Source organism: Bombus flavifrons, chromosome 9 (assembly GCF_040668555.2).
Source record: "Bombus flavifrons isolate JBK064 chromosome 9, iyBomFlav1_principal, whole genome shotgun sequence".
NCBI classification, from domain to species: domain Eukaryota; kingdom Metazoa; phylum Arthropoda; class Insecta; order Hymenoptera; family Apidae; genus Bombus; species Bombus flavifrons.
Window position 1 is genome coordinate 10,567,596 of NC_138450.1, and position 17,694 is coordinate 10,585,289.

Genomic DNA, 17,694 nt, shown 5'->3' on the forward strand with positions numbered 1-17,694 from the left:
AATGAAACAAAGTCTTGCTGCATCGTTAATATAGCGAAAGCAGAAAGCAGTTTACTGTTTTCATTTCCATGCAAGTTGCTTGAATATTTTCTCAAATAACTCGAACGAAATTATTGTCTCGTCTTTAATGAATATCCAGTACTGAAACCTCAAAATCGTAACTATTCTAGTAACTTATTTAGATAAAATAACGTCAAAGAACGTAAACACAAGAGATAAAAAGAGATAGGGTGGGGGTGGGAAGAGCGAATAATAAGGAAACAATGCAGTATCGTTTTGTTCAGAAATTTTATTTATTACATACACTAGCCGACTACTATGCATGCGTTGGAGCATTCGGATACAGGGAATTCGCTTGAGATCCGAAGCGCGTTGTTATGTGTGTCTTACAAACAACAGCAGTGTTCCATTCGTTACCTCCATTTTCGTTCCTGCCTCAATGTAGCATGTGGTTACCTCATCCCGTAATTGTTTTGTTTAAATTATAGTGCGTTACTTTATGTGTTATAATCCGGTGGATCTAAGACGAACGAAACTCTTTGCTGGTTGAAAGATGTCCTTCGTCCTTATTTAAATCGAAGGTTTATTCTCACGTTGAGAAAGAACAAAACGTGCAAAAGTGACGCGAATCAGAAAGGTAATTAATGCTTGAAAACGTGAGGTGCACGATCACAAGATCGACTGTAAACACAAAAATCGCAAAGAGACTCGTCCGGCTTAGGGTGCCTCGTAACCACATATATTCGCATTTATATTTTTTTATGTATATTTATATATATATACTTTGTATTTATATATATTTATATACAGTGGGCAGGAGCAAGGTAACGGTGCCAGCGCGGCGCGAACATCGTCCTCGAGGTGGAAGAATAAAAATTACACGTGAATATCTTTGTGGAAACAACGTCTACTTTAGTAATTGCTTCTTTGTTAACAAACAGGATGCAAGACGAGAGAAACTTTTAAATATACTATCGAAAAATTTTATACTCTTTTTACAATTTTTTTTAACAATTCTCTGTGCCAACATTGATATACCGAAATTATTCATCTTGATCTTTGAATCGCGTAACGGGTAACGAATTAATACGATAATTATCTCCATGTCGTAGAAAGTTCCGTTTCTTTGGGTCATGCGGTTTTGAAATTTCGCGATCGTTGCAAAGATGCACAGAGAATTAAAGATCCTCTCGTTAACTCGTAGATTGCATCCTATATTGCGACCAATTTTAGTCAGCTTTGACCTTTCTTGCCCGACCGTCGACGCACCATTACCCTGACAACCACCTCACATAATTGTATCCGTAAATAAAGTATAATGCCTTATCCAGCTAGAACTTATACCGATATATTGCACATTTGACAACAGTTACGTCTTCTTTAAGTACTTGAGTATAGGAAGTGTTCTCTAATAAAGATTTTCCGTTGCGCGCACACACACACACACACTCTCTCTCTCTCCCTCTTTCTCTCTTACACACACATATGTGGTATCCGCAAAAACATATCTCTTTCTTTCTCTAGCACACGCACGCATGAGCTCAACACGTACTCTTTAATGATCAATTAATCCGCAATTGTGGCATCTATCGGAAATTTTCAAACGATTTTCCAACTTCTCGTGAACTGGGAAGCATGTCGCTCCGATGCAACGTCACAGAAGGCGTGTTCGAGGCGTCGAAGTTCGATGTGTCGGGTAATTTTTAATTCGTAAACTCGTCTCACTCGTCATGGTAATTTATTTAGCTTGTTGTTCGTTGCAAATCATTCCGGTGATCTCCTAAAGGCGAAATGTTCGTTTCAAGGTACGCAGGCACACTCACGCGCTCACTTTCTTTCTATCTCTTCCTCTCTTGACTCACTGTAATTAACGTAATCACGATGCAGCAAACACGCTCCTCCATACATATGTATATATTTATACTCGCACTATTTAAAGCGGCTATAACTCCTAATTAGTTGTTCGCCTTCCACTTGGCGTCGATTCACCTGCGACTCGCTCGCGCAGACACCCACCTGCCGTAAGTTGCCTGTCAAATTTCCACGATTTTGACACACGATCGCCGATACGGGAGGCTGTTTCGAGGCGTAAACCTCGAGGAACGCAACGAATCGCGAGAACGAGTCGCTGTCGACGGGTGGAAGCGAGCTTTGTCACACCGCGATCGATGATTCGTCATTGTACTTGGCCGTCCATAGGCCACCGTTTCGTTGAATGAGGACCGACTCGAAGTAATTCTCGTTGTTCGTCCCCTTCGTGATCGACGCTTCCTCCTATTGTCGATTCGTTCGAAGGTGAGACGCGAAATGCGAGAATTGCGTAGGCTTTGCGCGATATCGATCAGCGCTTCGATGATTTAGCCTGATCGTTCGAACGCGAACGATTCGTATTCGTTGTGTGTATATGTGTGTACGGTATATGTTGTCTGTACAACTGTTGTATAGGTACCTTTTATAGACGTTTACCCTGATTCGTCGAAATTAGACTCGGTAATGATATCGCGAAGCTCTGCGACTCGAAGAAAAGACGAAGAACAATTTTTGTGGCGACCGACTAGCGAGTCCGCTGACGCGATCTCTTCGATGAGCTTCCATTTCCTCTGAAACTCGGTCGCGAGGATGATTGGCAAAATTTCTTGCTGAAAACGTAGCGTTTAAAGTTCGAACGAGATTGTTCTCTACAGTATTGAACGTCTTTTAGTTCCGATGACTCGTGGAAGGAATGTCGAAACGGTGATTAAACGGAGGCATGAAGTGTGCTGGACTGCGGGCCTGCAGGATACGAGGTGCTGGTGGGCGCAGCCGTAGGTTGTAAACTCAACTGCAGCTGATGCTGCTGCGCTTTCGCCCTCAAACAGGCGATGCTCTCGTTCCTCAGCTGTTCTGTATCCTGAACGATTCCTGATAAGCAAAAGTTTTACGAAATTAATCTAAGTTTCGATGGGTATCCGCTACAAAGAGTCGCTTCATTCCTGTTTTCCTTTCCACGAGCAACGAATTAAGAACTTCGAATGTTCCTAATATCTTTCGTATCGTGGAATCACGACCCGTAGATACGCGAAATGAAAAGAATTCCAAGGTAATTACCTGACGACGAAGAAGGTCCCATACCGTCCTGACTTTCCTGTCCGCTCTCGGAGCTGGTCGGTCCACCTTGATGATGATTATGATGGGGGCTGCTTCCGCTTCCATTGTGATCGTTTCCGCTGTCCTCTCCGCCGGACTTGAGATGTTCCGCTGCTTCGATTGACTTCCGGTGCATCCCTGCGGGGCCACAGTCAATCAGTTCTTGATTATTTTCGATATCTTGACTAAAGCTGCTCGTCTTAGATGATTGAGCTGACAGAGACGAACAGAAAAACAAAGTCGAGACTTGTATATTTTCTGCAAGGGCGGGGCATAGTTCTCATTAAGCATTGCTTACGACTTCAACAGTGTTACTTTTAACAAAACGGGTAACCGACGAGTCGATCGATAGATTATTTTAATACCCCGTATTCATTTGTACTCTCGTTTCTTAAAAATGAGACATCAGAATCATCTATGAAGTTAGCAAAACTTAATGTTTTCGTTCGTTCAACAGTCTAGGAGAAAATTTTCATGATTTTTACCTAGCAACCATGGCGCTACCGATTCGTTCTCCTTGGCACTTTTCAGTATAGTCTCTGGAAGCGGTAGAGAGTGTCGCACCATTGCTCCGTACAGGCCATACTCCGCCATTATGGTACTTCTGCCCCAACACTTCTCAGTTTTACGCCATTTTGCTCTCCGATTTTGGAACCAGACCTGAAACAACAAATTCGTAACATTTATTTCGTAAACTTATAATCGGTATCCTTCTGCGATGTCGAGCGAAGAATAGACCCAGCGTAATCCTGAGCGTGTCGTAAAACTCGACTAAGGCATAACGCATATGAAAAAATAATCGATATCAGAATGTAAAAGTATGTAAAAAAAAAAGAAGGTTGTCTCGACGCGAAAGACACCCATGCCAGTGACATCGCGATCCATCCTCGGGAAATACGTATAATCAATGCTCTCGCAAATTCACGAAGCAGCAATTTTTTAAAGCAACGATGAGAAAGAACGAATACAGCTGGAGAAAACACTATGACTAATAGTGGAAGTCACATCAAGTGGAAGACTACTTATTAGCAGCCCATTATGGGCCTAGAATTACCAAGCCCGACAGAACTTCACCGACGATGTATTTGGACCCACTTGTCCGTTTAATGATCATTGTCTACTAATTGGAACACTATGAGCGCGACGTGCGATCAGTTTCATGCGTGCGGTTCCACGGCAGTTCGTAGTTAACTATTCCGCTTAAACGATCAACTTGGAGTTCGTTATCCTGTTTTTCGTGGTTCGGCATCCTGTTAGACTACTTGTTAACAATTCTGATCATCGGACCACCTAGAGAGGAGTCACGTGTCGTTTCCTCCGGTCACGCTTGTATCCCCGTACGAGTTTCAATTTTAACGAGCTCCATTTCCGACAAGTTTTGCACATTACCGTCTCTGAACTAAGCAAACTAATCGTAACTGAGAAGTTAGTAATTGTAATGTGCAGATTAGCGTTCGTTTCTCGTACAAAATATGTTCGTGTTTGTTGCAATTTAAACGTTCAGTTCCCTTGTACGGTTATTGTTTGATAACGTTTCATAACTGCAACTTGAGACAGTGTTTTATACGCTCGCAATATTAGCCGTAATATCGAACGAGTGGAAAATGATATTTCTATATAACCGGTAATGGTGGATCGCTATTTACATATGTACCAGATTTCTCTTTTACGTTTATCAGTGTTCAGATCGAATGAAAAGGTTATGAGTTTTTACTCTCATTCTGTATTTAATTCGCTCCTATTTAATCAAAAAAAAAAAAAAAAAAAAAAAGAAAGAAAGAAAAAACTGTACATTATTCACGACGCTTAAATTATCTCTAAAACGTCACTAAGAACAGCTATGAAACTACGTGTAATGTATTTTATTCAACAATATTAAATACGTCAGCGATAGTCTTCTCGTAGCCGTAATCGGCATACGTGATCGTTCGAGGATGTTATTTAAAAAGACCTGCACACGCATCATTTGTGAAACGTGTGTACAAGGCAGACGCACGTGGGGGTGGCCTGGGCCGGAGGCCAGGGCGTGTACCAATTTGTAGCAACAATGCTAAAGTCACCAGCAGAATTGGAACGTAATTCGAATGAATGGAAATGCGTTGCCCTGTCAATTTGTGCTGCCACCCCGAAATTATCTTCCGCCTAGGCTTGAACAAGCTGGCCGGCCTTTTTCCCGCGACCTATCTTCCCCCGCAGGCGCGAAAAAATACTCATGCAAATGTTGCCCCGTTCTCTGATAAAATGCGCTTTTGTCTCATTGATAAGGAAAAACGGAAACGGTTGGCCCTTTCAAAATTTAATCCGTCTACGAGTCCTGCTTTCCTAAAGAGCTGGCGTTAATTCCACGGTAGGAAAAAAAAAAAAGAAAAAAGAAACACGCTCTGACATTACCAGTGGTGTTTTTTAATTTTCGCCACTTGAGATCTTTGACATCGTCGATCGGCCGGGATAAGATTATTTCACGATTCAAAGCCAGAAACTGCGTAATCGAACGTAATAGCCCGTCATTCCAGAAAGATGAAAGCGGAAAAGCAGATGAGAGAGTAGGATGTGGAGAAATGAAAGGGATTGAGGCTACATCGCGGAAATGGTAATGGTCGCGCGAAACGAGAGAATCCTGTAGGAAATCTCTCATTGATCGGGGGGCAGTCGTTCTATCCACTGACGCGTAAATGACTGTACCGATCATAAAGCTGTTATTCGATTTTCAAGTGACTTTACGACGGCGATTGCATCCAACGAAGAGTTTAAACATCCCTCGAACCCGACCGGTTCATTGTAGTACCTTATCTTCGAGATTCTCTCCTTCGACTTCTATTTCAGAACAAACACTTGCCGTTCAACTTCTATTTCGTTTGTACCGTTAACGAGAATAAACCACCGAGGAGTTTGATCCGGAATAGATTCGTCGATGTTCAGAACGGGCAAACAATCCGAAAAAGACGACGATGAGGTCATATGATATGAGAAACGAGAAAGAGCATGGTAATCGAAGAAGTTCGTAGAAATAAGTAACACGCTGCTTCCGAGGAAAGCTCATAAAACGAAGCGAGGAAAGAGTCTATAGAAAACTTGGCGACTAGAATCGGTAAAAGTTCGTCGAGTTCATCGCGAATGACTCGTTCGGATGTTCGGGATCGGAAATCGCGTACTGGGATTATCCTTCGGCATCCTGGAATAGCTTACCAAGAGACAAAGACAGAGATATCGAAGTACGCTGGCAGAATGGATATACAGGCGAAGGCAAGGGTGGCAGAGGTTGGGGTCTGCATTGCAGAAGCAGCGGTAGCAGCAACGGCAACGAAGAGGAAGAGGATCCTTTATGGTGGCATTCGTCGACTCGAAGGAGCGAGAACTCCAGCGGTGGGCTTCTCGTCTTCCTTCTCTCCCACCCGCCACGTTCTTCCCATTCTCTGTCCCGCCACCCCCTTTATTGGCACACCCGGTATAATAAGGAGTGAGTTTGTATTTAGTCGGCCATGCGCAGTGCTGGCTGTTGGCGTATCATCGATCAGACCGGCGACTGACTATTGGACCAAAACAAGAGGATGAGAATGGGAATGGGAATAAAGAGAGAGGGACGGCCGATATATAAAGTGCGACGGGGAGAACCAGGGATAGCGGAAAGGGGCAAAGAGGGAAGAATGGAAGAAAAGAGAGGCAGAGTACCGAGTAGAGCAAAAGAAGCAGATGCAGCGAGCGATACCGAGATGAAGAGAAGGACATCGATAGGAAGATCGAGGGAAAGACTCGAAATGAATGCTACAGCGGCGTCTAAGTTAGGATGGTTAGTGTTGGTACGGAGTAGATACGAGGCGAAGTAAAGAGGGTGGATGTCGGGGGCTGCACCAAAGTAGGAGAAGAGGAACCCGCGGTAACTTGCTATGGATTACCAATACACCGATACAAGATACACAGTCGCGAAAGTCAGAGATAGCCAACGATCATACGAAAGAGAGTAAGCGAACAGGGCGTCGAAGGAGGAGGAGATCAACGGAGGAAGAGAGAACGATAGAAGGAGGACGAGAAGAGGTTCAGCTAGATGGTAGGGGAGTATCGAAGAGGAGAAGGGAGGGAGAGATACCGATAGAGAGAACAAGTCGACGGCACCCACCTGCCTGCTTCTTGCTGCAACACTCGAGCTCGATGCCAGCACGATGTATTGAAACTGAAGCTGAAGAGTTGCCGTCAGGTACTAGCAGGACGAGGGTCCTCGAAGGTCTACCTAACCGAAAGCTTTTTGATTTCCGCCGTGAAGAGAGGCAGCCAGCCAGCCAGGAATACCGCGCAGGATAGAAGAACTGGTGGCAAGGCGGAAGGAAAGAAAGAGTGGGAAAGTGGCAAAAGAGAGAAACGAAATTGCCAACGGAACGCAAGAAAACGAGACCGTTATTTTTCTCTTAGCAGTTTGGCTGATATTGTTTTTCGCAATCCGAGCATTCTTGCTCGACGGACGAGCTAAGAACACCAAGATCGGCGAATGCCTACCACCTTCGAATCGTCGCCACGCTAACACCTACACGCGCCGCACAAACTGATACTGTCCTAAGGATAATTGGAGATCTCGTTACTCCCCACCGGTAACTTCAATTTACGATCGACCGATAATGAGATATCGAGTTCTGGTTCTCCCTCTTTCGCCACTCCGCACTCCCACCGTTCCACGTGATCTCTCGAACCCCTGTTCAACGCCCGTATCGTCAAAGCTCAAACCGATGCCGAAACGTATTAGATACCCGTTACGTACTTATTAAACGCTTTCTTTCCCAAAGCTATCCTTCTTCTATTTTTTCTTCATCCCCTCCAATGTCTTTTGTCTTATCAATTGCTACACGTCGCAAAAAAGCGATCGTATTTCAACTTCGCGAAGGATCCTTGAGACGAGCATCTTTGCGATCGTGATAGCTTTATCCGAAGAAAGACTCGTGCGAACAAGAGAGACTCGTCGTAAACGCGTGACAAATGGGGAAGCTATCGCTTATTACTATACTGCAGTGAAACTATCGAATCACACTATATCAAATATTCTTACAGATCGTTTGAAATGATATACGATGATCGACAGTGCGAATAATGGTTCTCTGAGTTCTCACAAGCTAACCTAGGGTGCCGGTAAGCCAATTAATCTCGTCCAATAAGAAACGCATACGATGGACCTGCGAAGTCGCATTAACCCTCGAAAAACGCATCACTTGTTTGCGACATAATGCGCGAACAAGCATGTACGACCGTGCTCGTTGGTCATCGGCCAGCAAATAGTTCGGTTAGCTGAGAGCATGGGGTTCAGGGATAGACCCCATGCTGCGAAGTGGCACGCGCCGGAACATCATTAGGTGGGACACTTGCTGGACGGAGGACCACGAGAAGGGTCCCGGACGTTAATCATGACTTAGCCCCAACAACCAGAAAGGATCTCGCAAGAGAGTGAATTAATATCGACTAGATTAGAACGACGAGTGGTCCGCAATTATATGTACAGTGGAGTTGACAATTTTCCATAGTTTACCGCTTACGTTACTTAAAAACCATCAAGCTCCTTATACAAGATGTTGCTCGTAGATTGATTATGTCGCTCGTACAGCGTGTTATCCTAAGTTAATTTTCTAGATTAATTCGATTTCCCACAACACCAAGCATCGATTAGTTGATTATCCGAGAATCTCCTGATTGGGACGATCGATCCTGTGCAACAGGAAACCCGATCAAGTCGTTACGCTAACCGAACGTTATTATCTAAGTCTTATTGGACGTGGTTTACATCTAAGAGCTGAGGATCGCATTAGCAGAAATCGCAATCACGATGTCCCCTACGTTTAATCGCGCAAGGACTCCGCGACGCGCAGTAGTCGATCCGAACGAATGAAGCGCCAAACGGGAGGATCTTTCCTGTGGAACGAAACGGCCTTGGGAGTGTGGGAGGTATCGGACCAGTAGTAACGACGCCAACCTAAATCTCTATCCAACTACAAATGTTAATTTTTTTAGAACTAGTTTTCATCTCGATGTGGGAATTAGTGTGACGCTCTCTAGATTAATTAACGTTAAAATACCATGCGTCTTTGACCCGCGGTTTCTTCTATTCGTGTCATTCTTCAATTTGCAGACCTGTTTCCTCTTCCTCTGTCTGGCTACAATTTTCAGCACGCAGACTCCGGGTTTCGATAGCGTTTCATCGGCGACGAGGGCGTGGCGAAACTTCGGTCCATGCTTCTAACTTAATTCGGTTAGTCGAGATTTATATCCGTATTCAACGGTATCCCCTTGCTCGCGTATACCCCGCTTCAACCCCTGATGCGCCTTCGAGATCGAGCGTTCGCCATTCGCCACCCACTCTCTCCAGATTTCGCCGTGGCGCAATGGGGTTTATTAGAATTTATAAGCGGTACCGTTGACAATCCTGCTACGCCCAAATTGCTAGATATTCCGCGAGTCCGATTTCGGCCGCGGAGAGACCCTTATTTATTTGCTAGTCGACGTTCGCGCCACCGACCGCTCCACATGATCTCGCTCCGGGGATACTCGAGATGCGCGTTATTGGTCAATTTTTGGGGTGGAACGCGGCCAACCGGAATTCATCGCTTTGTTTGCCGCTGGTTTTACGAGCTTCGACCGGCCTCCTTTCCTTTCCAAGAATCATCGACCTAAGAAACTGTCTGATGCGTACTGTCGTTCGCTAAATTATCGACTGACGCGTGAACATCCTCGTGATTTGTGCATCCTCGCTCCAGAGACTTCGTAGATTTTTGTTTTATTGGTTACCGAACGCGTGGATATCTCAAACTTGATATTTTTCACTAAATACGTGATTCTTTGTCGACTATTTTATTATTCCATAAATAGATCCAAGAGGAAAAATACAAGTGTCACTCGTACTATATAGTTTCTCCGCGTACGAAAGATAATCGATATACTTTTTCGGATAATTTCATCCAAATTTTATAGCTCTTTGGGGATGCTTAAGCGTCAATAGGGGTGAACGCCACTTGTCAGTGTCTGTCTAGACACGCAGAAGTCAAAAGGCCGCACCCTTCATTGGTAAAGATCATTTAATCATTCGGCTACGAGCGATAGAAAATTCATGAGCTCGAAGCCGTCACCGGCCACAACCCTATTATGAGGGTTGCAGGCTCCATGGGCTATTGGATTCGAAGGTCGACGATGTACCCATAGGTTTGGGCTGCTTTTATGCGCGTACGATCGGTCGCTTCTTACGACAGGATTAGGATCGTCCCCCGACGGGAATTGTTGCCCGCTGAATCACACGTGAAAATCCTATAATTCGACTTTAATTCCATTCATTGAAAATTATGTCAACGTCATAGAAACAGAGAGAAACGACAGTCCGACTATTTAAATGGGAAGCGCCATTGTTCATCGGGACGAATCTTTTTTCGCGATTGGTTCACGATCAATTGATTTCGGAAAAACATTGTATCCTACACTGTTGCAACATGTTGGAATTGTCACGTAATCGCGGGCTATTATACGTAAAAACGCTGTGAACCAAAAAAGCGGCCACGCGAAATTACGCGTGCCATTGAATCCGCGTATTTTCGAGTCGTTTCACGATTTACGATTACCGGTGCGTTGAAAATTTCTTTTGATCAGTACAATTCCTGTTTTTACTAACAGCCTTATTTGCCATAGTTACCGAATCCATGAGCGTTCGCTTTTAAAAACCGCTTTATCGAATCAATTCCCTATCAAATTGTCGTTAAAATATAATTTGCTTATCCTATCGAAACTCTCTCGATGTTTCTACACGATCTTCGAAATATTAAATCCTCCAAGCTCCCCTTTTATCCAAAATTTCCGCAATAAGCCATTTCTCGAACTCCATCAGGTCAGCTACGGGCCAGCAAAGCGGAAAATTCCTTTTGATCAGTGCGTTTTTCGGCGAAAAACTTATTTATCGTGGTGGCGTGACGTGAAACGGAGCTCTCCAACCTCCGAAAGGGAGGGCGATCCGTTTTCAGAGAGGTATGCATCCACAGAGAGAAGCGGGATGAAGGGGCAGAAAGCGTGGTAGTAGGGAGAAAGATAGTAAAAGAAAAAAGAGAAAGCCTCTTTGCAAGGTTATATTTTTGTGAAACGTACTCGTCGCCCCGCTACAAAGGTTGTACCTCGCCATCTTCGTGCTCGCGTTGCCGCGGTCGCGGCTGGGAACGAAAAGCCGAGAAAGCTCGTTGGATTTTAGACGCAATCAATTTAGCCTCTGCCTTTGTGCGTATCGCGTGCGTGCCTGGCTGTTTGTGTGCGCCTGTCCAAGTGTGTGTCGGTGTACGTAAAGCTCATCCGAGGACACTGCGCTCTCGAGTATTTAATGCGTTCGTAGCTTTGTAACCCCTCCGGCCTGCAGTATACACGCGAACACCCTTCTGTGCGTAGCCTTTCGCCGCGAGTGTGCGCGTGCATCGCTTTCCTGTCGCGTCCGTGACCATCGAAAAGACAAAATCAATAATTGGCAGGGGCCTGCCTCGAAATTTCCTAACGACGATTTTCTAACCGGGACCCGTGAGTAATCACGCCTCGATCCAAGAGTCGAGCACGCGAAATCTGTTATGGGGGATTAGATCCGACTGTCCTTGCAATCCGGGAGAATTTAATTAAGTGACTAGCCTCGCAACGATTTGTCGTTTCTATGGAATTTATAGCCTGTGGGCTTATTTAATTCTTATACGAGCAGGAAGAGAAAGAGAGAGAGAGAGAGAGAAGAGGTTGGCATTAATTGAATACCGTACATTTGTTTTGGTTTGCTTATTGGGCTCCGTAATGTATAAACGAATGGACACCGAATAGTGAAGCTTAAATTTGAATTTGACAATTAAAAATGAAAAAGTGAAGAGAGTATTGGAGAAATTGAGGAATCGAACAAATTGAAAATTTAGATGAACGAAATTGAAAACTGGCGAACATCGATGTATTTTATGGATGACCATATAATTTTAGATCGTACAATTGCTGACACTGTCCAGATGAGCTTCCAAGTGCAATAATAAAAAAACGGATTTTCATAATCCGTTAACGATGGTCCGACACGAAAATATTTATTTTACCCGACCGAGAAGAGCTAATTTCAGAGTTGAGCGCTGTTTACACAGCGTTAGCGCGGCCTTTAGAACGTGTTAACGTCTTCTCTAGGTACTCGAACTGGAGTCCTTCTCAGTCCTTTATCGAGGATATCCACCTGTCATGTCCCGTCTGTAAAGAAGAATTGAATTTTTCAGAAAACACCGAGCTGGCCGATCGTCTCTTTTTCCGGGCGAAATAACAGACAGCCTTTTACAAGACGGATAATTTCGATCAGTCAGCTGGTAATCGCGAAAACAAACAGATTTTGAAATGAAAAGAAATTAATCTCTTATTTCACTTATCGAACCAATGCAAATAGGTACATCGCATTTGTGCTATAAATAATCGATGGATAAAAAGCTTGTCCTTTGATAAGTTGGTTAAAAATGAAAAATTTAAGAAGTTGGAAATACCGTATGAAAGCGTACAGTACGCTTGATACGATAGAGTAGATCGTAGTTGAAATCGAGTCGAAAATTACCATAAATTCGCCGTGCAAATGATAATACCTCGGACAATTTACGTCAACTTACGACATCGGTCGCCTATTAAACATAAGCACAAGTAGGAAGACTCGTCCAGTGAAAATTCGCGGGTCATTTGAGCCGTTTCCGCGTCATTACGCTTTCTTAGCTGGGCTTCTTTACAGGAGGACGAGAGCCACAGTGGACGAAGAGAGTCCCGAAGCGAGATCGAAGTAGAGCGGAAGAGGGTTGAAGAGGAACGAGCCCGTCGGGGGTGGAGAACGTAACTCGATTCTTCGTTACTTTCTTCTCCTTGCGCGGTGGATTATATCCTTGAAACGAGCCAAACTTTCAGCTTTCCTCCCTTTTCTTCCTGTTCATCGGTTTAAACGACCACGCGGGTCTAGGACCCTCGAATCTACTGATTTCATCCGCTGAGAACTACGCGACGCGATACGATGAATCGCGCGGTCGCATCGCCGTCTTTACCAACGACGCGTTATTGCCGCGAGCCATTTTGATAGTGGGCGAGAGGGAGACGAACGTTTTGTTCTTGTCGTCTGGTAATGCGCCACTCTCACAGCAAATTGTGCGCGGAAACGAGTGGATTAAAAATGAAAATTCCTAATGTCCGGGGGATTATGCTTCATTTCAACGATTACTTTCCTCCTTGAATCAGACACTTAATTTTCTGCTTGTCCTTGCGGTTACTCTTGCCAGCCATTTCATATTGTACATCTTCTTCGCATATTGTACGTGTATTTTTATTTGTTTCTATTTCATCATCCTCTGGCGACAAATTGGACAAGTAAATCTACAAATAAATCGAGATGTATTTAAATGCATTTTATCAGAAAACGACTATCGCTTTGAAAGTAATCGAAAGAAAGAAGCTTCGGTATACTTGATTTGATACTGTTCGGGAAAAGAAAGATCCAAAGTTACCGAAGCATCTTTATTTTCCATTCCATCGTTGTCAGTTGTTCCACTCGTCTCCGTGTGCCGAGAGAAAAGAACCTTCCGTTTACAGCCAGGTCAATCTTCCACATAATTCAGTAGCAGGAACGAACTGTTCCTCGAGGAAACATTGGACGAAAGCAATTGAAGAATCGAGGATCTTTGTCGTGCGAGATCGAATTCGAACGAGCCTCTTAACTCGACTTTACGGGCGATGCTTTACGCTGCCAGCATTCCACCTCGAAACCCTCGAAAGGAACGCCATTTTGTTAGGCGAGTTATTCTTCCAGGATCAACGACGCGGCAACTCACGTATTAACGAACGACTTCGCAAGAAACTGAAACACTTGTTCTCTTGTTTCTTTGTACAACATTTTTATACGGAAACTCGAGAGGTAACATTTTATTTTCTCATTGCGAAAGAAAACGGTATAACGAACATTATCGTTAAAAATTATACCCTTTTTCAAAAAAAAAAAAAAAAAAAAAAAAAAATAAGAAATATTTTTCCTCGACGAAACAAACTAAATTTAACTAACAACAGCGACAGCCAACGCGTTTTGAAGTATGTTCCGCATACTCAATCACGGATTTTGAAATTGTACAGCGATTCCAAGCTGTAATTACGAGTCTATGAAATGTATCGAGCCGAGACTGAAGAATGATCGTGCACGATCGAATGAAAATGTCGAAGACTCGCGGTCTCGGTCGCGCGGTTCTACCTGGCAAGACGTTCTAACGAATCCTCAATGGCGCCTCGGCTGAAACGGGGACTGACAATGGGCCCCTGTTGTCAGGATGGGGGTCTTCCTTCAGTGGAACCTTTGTCAAAGAACGTACGTGGAAGCCGGCTGAGAACCCTCTAGAGGACTTCGTGGATGACTTGCGTCTCGTGAGCCGTTCGTCGCTACTTGAAGTCAATTTTTTTCTCAGCAGCACAGCCAGCCGGCGTTCCACTCCTCTCGCCGGACACAACACGATTGTGTGAGCCACGTCAAAATTCTTCGCTAATGGTCCGCTTATGGTTGGATACGCGTGTTGTTTTTTCGAACGAGCCCGTGGGAGACTCGGCCCTCATTACCCGGATAACTTCAACCGGGAAACGTCTGTCCGCACGAATGGGATGACTCCTTTTCCTTCGACTAGCGCTTCGTTTACACGTCCGGCTATTTGTTACTGGGATGCACTCGAACTGACCCGTTTGAATCTCGTGCATCAAAAAAAGAAAAACTCGTGAATGTTTAAACTCCGAGCAATTGTACGCGTTCAGCAAACACGTAGCACGTGTTGGCAAATTAAAGTCATATATTCCAAACGCGATTAGCAGCAGGAACCGCGACTAAAACGACGTTTTCAGTATCGTACGGTCCGTTCTGAATGCAAGCCACGATTTATTAAGCCCTTGCACGCGCGGCGTTACCGAAATTAAACAGTAATTGAACAGTGATTCGTGGTGTCATTTCGTCCAAAACACTCCGCAAGGTGGGACCCCCTTCGGCGTAGGTATATAGATATCGATCACGTTGAAAGGACGTGTGGCGAGGCAGCCTGTAATTTTCGCACCCCCATAAGAAGCCGTAACCCTCCGGCCACCGAAATTACGTCCGTTTGTGCGCGATTCTGCGCGCCAATCAGACGCGGCCTCATTGCAAGTACGAGAGCGATCGCGATAACGAGTAGTCAAGTCGATCGGTCTTTCCTCCTGTATGGGGGTGAATTTCGAAACCAGACACTCCCTTGAGCCTCGTTGGCTTTCTTTCATGACGGTTTGACAAGAATTCTATCAAACAGTTACATCCGGTTATAGGCAGTACGTATTTTCAGTTATCGATAGTATTCTTTATAAGCACTGAGTACAATAGTTAGGGTATATCGATGGTGGAAACTTTTATAGAAATTAATTTTCAATTTAGTTTATCAAATGATGTTTGAAAGACGAAGAGATAACAACGAAGATAATTTTTATAAAATTACGGAATTTCCGTTTTTTATATCCAGAACGGATACGTTTATACTGTGACCATTTTGATAAGAGAAATATCAGGGCCGGATACAGAATCGGTCGTAGGAGCTCGCAATTATATTGCCGCATGCGTGAATCGCGTGCACAATTACGCAAACAAGCGGAACGGAGGTCTGCCGGAGACATTTCGATTAACTTCACCGCGGGAGCGTTCCGGGTTTTCTTTCTCTGGGTTGTCAGCGTTGGAAAAGTTGGACGAAATAACACAACGAATCGGAGGGTGTAGGATTGACAATTATTGTGATCCTTTTCAATACTCAAACATTACGGAGAATGCTTCTGAAACGCCGACGTGTATTAAAGACGTCGTGATTTTGGAGTAAGTAAGTATCGTCCTAAGAAATGAATACTATGGAAAAAGTCTCGGAAATTTCTCATTTAGCCGCGAAGAGAAGACGAAGAAATGCTTCCAGCGTTTTCCATTCTTCAAACAAGATGTTTCCCCTTTCTCTTGTGTCTCTTTGTCTCCGTTCGAAATGAGAAAGCCTCTCAATACCAAAAATCAAGTAGCGTCTCGTCAAAGAAAACGCAGCAGCGTGTCCTTTATATTTTCATGATGGAGCGACCTCGTGTCGGACGTTATAGCGAATTGGAAAACGAAACTCGTGTATATTTACGCAAACCATCGTCCCGATGAAACTCGTATTTCTACGTCGGCGTTGTCTGCATAAGATTCAGTGAGCATAACTAATTAATTTGTTCAGACCGCATTGGCCTAACCAAACTCGTCCATTTAATCAAGTAATATTTCAACGTGCGAAACCTGACAGACGGCGCATTGTCAAATCGCTCAGTGGACACGATAATTTCATTTGATAGCGGAAGTAGACCCTTCCGGCCTCCTCTTTCTTTCGACGTTAACGGTTCGTTACGGTTCGAACGACATCAAAATTTTATCGCAGTGTTTCATCTACGAGAGAATGAACGAATGTTTCAAGAATGTTTACGAACATTTCCATAATTTCCTCTTGAACGGAGTCCTTTATTTTGTATTGTCGAATAAATTTCAGTGGAGGCATTTACTTGACAACGAACACGCTCGTCGTGCACGTCAAGCGCCATAAAATGCCCCTAATCGATATGAAAACTGGCCGGCGCGGCGCTCTTCTTCGTGTTGTTTTGCGGCACGCATCGGCGTGCGCGCACACGAGCGCGCGAGAAACAAAAAAATGTGCGGGACAAAGGGTCCACAGAGAGAAGCTACAAAGAAATTAGGAAAGAAATAGGGGGTCGGAGTGGTCGCGGAACAGGCAGGAACAGAGCAAGGGACGAAGAAACTCGATGGAGACGCGCGCGCTATATCGAGAAGCGGAAGGAAATTCACGCGGCAACGAGTCGGACAGAGAGGCGGCGAGAGTGATGACGGAGAGCAGGAGGGATCGCGGCGTAGGACGAGGGAGGAGGTACAGGGGTGAAGGTAGAGTGAAAGAAGAGGTAGAGAAAAGACGAAGAAAGCCGGTACTCCCACACAAAAATATCACCGTTAACGATTACTAACCCCTCTTTTCGTCCCGCGCGCTCGTTATATTGTGTCCCCGCCGCGCGCGCAAATTTAGAAACAAAAGACGGGTGGAAGGCGCGGCCTGATTGGCCGACCGGTCCGCGACTCGTCTCTCTGATTGGCCCGCGGGACCGCACCCATCCTGCAATGGCCGCTTTGTCGTTTCACGGCGCCGTTACTCTCTTCCTCTCTCTCTCTCTCTCTCTCTCCTTTCCCCCCTCTTTCTCCTCTCTTTCTGTATACGCGCCTGTACGCTTCAGCCACGAAGCTTCAACAACCCCGTGAATCGCGACTCGACTGTACCTACCTATCTACCCCTTTCCCTTGCATCTCTTTTTATTCTCCTTTTCCTCTTTCTCGCGATCTTTCTCCTCATTTTACCTAACCGCCGCGTCTTCGTCGCACGTATCCTCAACATTTCTTTTCTACCTTTGGTGTTGTCTCTTCTAGAGATTCCTTTGCCACCCTTGTTACATGGACCACTGTTATCCCTCTAACCTTTGTCACCCTGGTTTCTCCAGTTACATACCTACCTATACAAAAATATATTT

At 44.6% G+C, this 17,694-nt stretch overlaps 1 protein-coding gene across 3 annotated transcripts in view; it reads right to left on the reverse strand.

Annotated features, from left to right (window-relative positions):
- Positions 1 to 279: 279 nt before the first annotated feature.
- The window catches only part of LOC138183176 (visual system homeobox 2), a 50,601-nt gene continuing 33,186 nt past the window's right edge, over positions 280 to 17,694 (reverse strand). For 2 of the 3 annotated variants that reach the window (XM_069119789.1, XM_069119790.1), the window contains exons 5-7: positions 3,612 to 3,786; positions 3,088 to 3,339; positions 280 to 2,901 (exon numbers count right to left, since the gene is read on the reverse strand). In XM_069119789.1, the coding sequence (XP_068975890.1) occupies positions 2,738 to 2,901; positions 3,088 to 3,339; positions 3,612 to 3,786 (591 nt within the window). In that variant the 3' untranslated portion in view covers positions 280 to 2,737. The remainder of the gene's footprint in view (positions 2,902 to 3,087; positions 3,340 to 3,611; positions 3,787 to 17,694) is intronic. The other variant, XM_069119791.1, reaches the window with a different exon arrangement.